General features: G+C 45.9%; 1 protein-coding gene across 1 annotated transcript in view; it reads right to left on the bottom strand.

Moving 5' to 3' along the window:
• Nucleotides 1–5,401, bottom strand: part of ZBTB44 (zinc finger and BTB domain containing 44) — a 43,860-nt gene that overhangs the window by 140 nt on the left and 38,319 nt on the right. Inside the window, exon 11 of the mRNA XM_085525775.1 lies at nucleotides 288–385. Within this exon, the coding sequence (XP_085381901.1) occupies nucleotides 288–385 (98 nt within the window). The remainder of the gene's footprint in view (nucleotides 1–287; nucleotides 386–5,401) is intronic.

The following is a 5,401-nucleotide window of genomic DNA, read 5'->3' as shown; positions in this document are numbered from 1 at the left end:
CTACAGATGGAAATCAAGCAGTTGAGGGTGAAAAGGCACCAAACCCCACATTGGCTTTGCAGGTTTCTCCAATCTTTGTCCCAGCTCAGTGTTTTTATATGCAATATTTATGTTATCAAAGCAATTTTCACCACCTGCAATACATGCACCCTTACCTCATTGTCCAGCAGTATTCCTTAATCCTCAAGCATCTACTCTCCAAAGTGCAACTGGATAAAAACACAGCCCTATCTCCTCACCCCAGTTCAAATAGCATTCATACTATAACATTATGCTGTATTACTCACTTTTCACAGCAGTTTTCCTGCCACAGGTTCCTGAAAGCAGCAGCTCAATCTCCTGGCTCTGGTGTAGAGAAGATCCAGCTGAAATCTCCAGCATCCACCTACAAAAACATACCCCTGTTTAATCCCCACTGCTTTGCTTCAGAACTTTGACAAATTCCAGCCGTAAACCCCTCTGTACCCCAGAAGAAGGTATAGAAACTCACCAAATGAAAAGCACAGGCAGCTCTCCTGTAAGGCTCAGTATTTAAGCAGCACCAGGTGCCCACATTTAACCAACCGGGCTGATCTGGGAAATAAACTTCACCTGGTCCTGAACCAAACCTGGTTGAGATGACAGCAAAAAAAGCAGCACATGAGAGCCTGTGTTTTACAATTAGGGGTTCACCTTTCTTGAGAACCTGCTTTCCTGGTCTGTGGTTCCTTCTGAGGCACCCTGTGCAATCCATGTAGTCTAAAGAGAAACTCAGTGCTATGCAGAGCACCAGGGCTGTCTCAGATGTCAGTGTCTATGGATGCTGTGTTGATTTCTGAGGGAACAAATGTGCCCAGTGAGGCAGAGAGGTTCACATAACTCTGTCACTGTTCAGTGCTACAGAAAGCATTAAGGTTCAAGGAGTGAGTAACAGAGACCTTATTTGGAAATGCACAGATTTAAACACACGAAAAGAATAAGAATGGAAACAAAATGGACAGGATTTCAAAGCTGACACCAAAAACGAGCTCTGCAGGATGACCTTTTAATTAAACCGTATTAAAGGCCCCTTTTCAGAGAGAAAGCATGGGGCTTTAAAGCTGTCCTTTAAACTGCTTTATAAGGGAACTTTACAAAGGGAGAGATGGATGTTGGTGGAGGACTGAGCTTTGAGCTGAAGGACGGGTTGAGTCTGAGGATGGGTACCACCTGCCTGTGGCAAAGCCATTGGAAATGAAGAGGTAGCAAAGTGAGGAAATGTGGGTTGCAGAAGAAGGTGGCAAGTGAGTCAGTCTCACTTCATCACATGCTGTCTGGGCCACTTCTGGCCTGGGACACCACCTGGCTGATCCAGTTAAACCTCTTTCTTTCACCACTGAAGCGCACATCACTCAAAGCAGAGATCAGGGGGAGAGCTCAGTGCAGCATAACACAGCCAGCCAAAGGCATACAGCTGGTCTGCTTTAACCCTGAGGGCTTGAAGGGGGTTTCTGTCTGGAGAGCAGATGCACATGTATGGACTGGGAGATGGGGAGGAAGGAGAGAGGAGATCAGGGACAGGTAAGTGGGAAGTCAGTGAGTGATTAGAACTCAGAGCTGCACTTTGGACTTGTGACTGCAAAAGCTTCTCTGCCAAGTTTTGCAATTCATTGGGTAAGAAGGTGCTGTGTGATGTTATAACATTACCTGGGTGCATTTCGCCTGCCAAAAAAAAACCCACCAAAGCAGATAGTAACATTTCAAAAGAAATCACAAACAGAATAAAACAATCAGGAATAAACTGTGCTGGGCCAAATTAGGGAATGAATTCCCCTAATTACCACAAGATGCTCCCAAAGTCTGACAGTATCTCTCGGAGCAGATGTGTTCAAATAAGATTTCCTCAGCCTCCAGCCTGCGTGGGCAGATTCCAGAACCAGCCACTAATGTTAAAAAGTACCTAATGAGCATCAACATTAAGAAACTGCCTTGGCTTTTGGTGTTTGCATTTTTCCCATCCTCCAGGCCAAGCTGCAAACACTTTGTTGGTATTATTCACGTCAGAAAGCATTTGATTAAAAAAAAAAACCAAACACCTAAACCACTAAATTCTGGATCCATGAAAGCAATTGCTAGAAAGGAAGGACTGGAGTCCTTGAAGTTCTTATGCAGACAGGCGAAGTGCAAAGGAGCAAGTCTTAGTTTTTACTAACAGTGACAGCCAACACTGCCTGCCTCGCTGGGAAGCCTGCAGGTTTTGTTTAGGGATGAAGAATTACATACACTTGCACACAGATCCAAGCAGGGTCACTAATTTCCCACGTGATGAGCTGCAGCAGAGCTGCTGTACGGTGATGGAGGCTTTTGGGGTAGTCTGTGGTAGCCACCTGACCTCTTACAATGCCGTGCGTGGCCCTTGCAGGGCTGCATGAGGACAAAGATGAGATTCCTTCTTGGAAGAGCTAGAAATGAAGAAATGTTACTTGAAGTCTTGCCACTTAATGCTTCAGAAGGTCCCTGCAGCGTTACGCTGACAGCAGGTATCACTCCTGCTTGTTCGGAGCTCAGTTTCAAAACTCAACATCTCGTCCTCCTCACAGCCCCCTCTCTACCCCCACTCTCCATCCTCATTTCTGAATGAGCTCCAAGGTTGATTTCCTGCATGTTTGAATAGGACCAGCTTGACACAGCCTGCCTTGGGATGAAATCACCAACTTGGCTTGCCTTCTGTCTGAAAAACAAATCCTTCTGCAGGGCTTTCATCTAGAAAAAGGACAAGGATTCTGAAATACAGGCAGGACTCTGCCAAGTTCCCGTGAACCAGTGCCTGAGCTGAGCTTATGTTTGCTGTGTATTTAGCTTAGCTTTAATAAACTGAGAATTTACACTGAAAAAATATAAGTGCATGAACCTCCTCCTGTTTGCTTTTGAAATAATCACAAATGCAGGTAAGAGAGATGTGCAGCGCTTACAGAAATGAGCTGTTTAAAAGACAAAAGCAAGCGTGTGGAAATCTCTCACATTGTGTGAGAAAAGACTGGGGAGAGCTCAGAGAAAGGAAAACCATCAAATGGTGGGTGATCTAAAATAAGTCCTTCCTTCCCTTTGACTCCTATGACCAGATCCTTAAAGGTACTTGATGGGAATAACATCTTTAAGGATCTCTGGGCTTCAGCTTTACTTTACTGCAAGAAAATGGTGATAATATTGTTAATTTATGGGTACCTAAGAACCCTGCAAGCATGGTATACAAGCAGTATCATGCAATGGCTGGATGGTAAATGGGTATAAGGGATGAGCAGGTGAGGGAACAGAGGGCAGCCAACCAAAGCCAAGTTCCAAACCCAGAAGGAGGTGCTATGGTTCATGCTGAGGGCCTGCTGAGGGCTGTTGTTCTTGCAGTGGTTTTGGGACAGGGTTGTTTCTATGGCAGAGCCCAGATATGACAAAAAATCAATGGACATTCTAGCTAGTGATGGTTGGGCGAACATCCTAATGAGTGAGATGGCAAAATAGTAAGGTACCCCATGTGGTACTACAACTGTACTAGGTGGCAAGGGTGTTTAGTGGGCATGTGTAAGCAGTTACAAACAAGGCTAGATTGCAGATCCATTCTGCAGGAGCTTGTACTAATTCTTACTAACACTTCTACTCTTTGGCGATCTGGGGTCTGAGAACCACCATATGGTTATCATTGGTACCGGAGAAGCACGTGGCCAGGACATGTGCAACTCACATTTTCCTCTGGACCACACTCAGCCTGCACTTGTTTATTGTGGGGGTGAGACTGGAAAAATCATTGACTCACTGTCAGGAACAAAATATTTAAAACCTTGAGTTGAAAATGACTCTTTTCACCAAGTGATTTTTTTTGCTGGTGCATAGGAAAGAGAACACGTATCGAGAGGGAAAGTTTGAGGGCTGCACAAGTGGTTATGGTACAATGTAGGGACATGGAATTGCACTGGCCAGTGTCAGGTTTCTACTCCAACCTTGCTCTAAGCTATACCTGGTTGAACCCCACACTATCTCTGTTCCTCAAGTCGTGTCTGTTTTATATATCACTGCACCTTGTTTCCATCCAAAACAATCTGACCATATATCTTAAACTATTGACCCATCTCTAGGATATTGTGATGCAGACAGACCAAGAATGCACTCTGCAACTGGCCTATACTGGCCCTAGAATACCATGTGATGTGACAGGAGGGGATTAAAGGTTTAATGTGGAATTCAGTGCGTTTCAGGTACAACACCCAGCTCTGCCATGCAACCTTGAGCAAGGCATTCTGAGGCTTTGTGTGTGCACTGCTACCCCCTGTTCCACTGCACAGCTGAATTCAACAGCTGCACTTGAGCCTGCTTCAGTGATGTTGGCTGAAGCACATTCATCTACCCACAAAGCTCCTGCAGATCCAAGGAGGCTCTGCTGGGCCTAAGATCTGAGCCAAGCTTAACCCTGCATTCTGTAGCGTCCAGTTCCATTTGCCACGATGGGTTCTGCCAAGCTCTCCTGACCACGGGAAAGGCTTCCAGCTGTAATTCTCAGTTCTGTTCTCTTGCCTCTTTCCATTCTTCCTCTCTCATTCTGCTGCCGGAAAACACACGAACAATGGAGATTAGCCAGAGCTCAAAGGCCTTTCAAGTGTTGTCCAAAAAGCATGAAACCTCTGCTTCTATTCCTTGCTGACGTCACGCAGAGCCAGCTCACCCCCCATCTCAGACATGAGAACAGTGAGCGCCTCACATAACTGAAGGGGTTCCTGCCCTCAGATCTCACAAACAATAAGACAACCAAACATCTGGAGGGAACAGATGCTTCTTGCATCTCTAGAGAGTATGTTTAGTGTGTGCTTTATGCCAGTTATCAACTGCAGAGGAGCCATCCCTGGGTTCCCTATCAAAATCACTACAGGGGCAGAAGCCTCGTCTCCTCTTGCAGGCCAAGCACAGGAAGGAAGAAAGCGTATCTGTTTTTTAGCTATGACATCCATACACCCTGCTCAGATATCAGATTATCACTGCCTGGCACCCAAGGAAGCCAGAGATGAGCAGCAGCACAGACCAGCTGAGGCTGCCAAGCCAAGGTTCCATACGAAGGGCACTTTGAAGATGGGTCATGTGCTATTTTTGCAGGCCAGCCTCGTGTATTTATTTTGCCAACTGCCAGATAAACTTCACTCCGACCCTCAGCGGTCTCACCTTAGGAAACAGATGAGTGAGATCCTACCTGCTGAGTGAGAATGGGAAGATCCGTGCTGAGAAAGTCCCACCTACTGACAACAGGGAAGGCGGATGAGGATGTTGAAAGTGCCACAGTTCTAGTCTTTAGTCAGCCAAGACCAGCCTTAGAACTCCAAACTTTATAGTTCAAATCCACATGATATTAATCCAGTTCAGTCACTTCCAGCATGGTCGCTAAGCTGCCAAGCAGCAGCATAGG

The sequence above is a fragment of the Coturnix japonica genome, chromosome 34 (genome assembly GCF_054131305.1).
Source record: "Coturnix japonica strain WE chromosome 34, WE-NBRP24, whole genome shotgun sequence".
Classification (NCBI taxonomy): Eukaryota; Metazoa; Chordata; class Aves; order Galliformes; family Phasianidae; genus Coturnix; species Coturnix japonica.
This window is presented reverse-complemented; position numbering and strand designations above follow the sequence as displayed.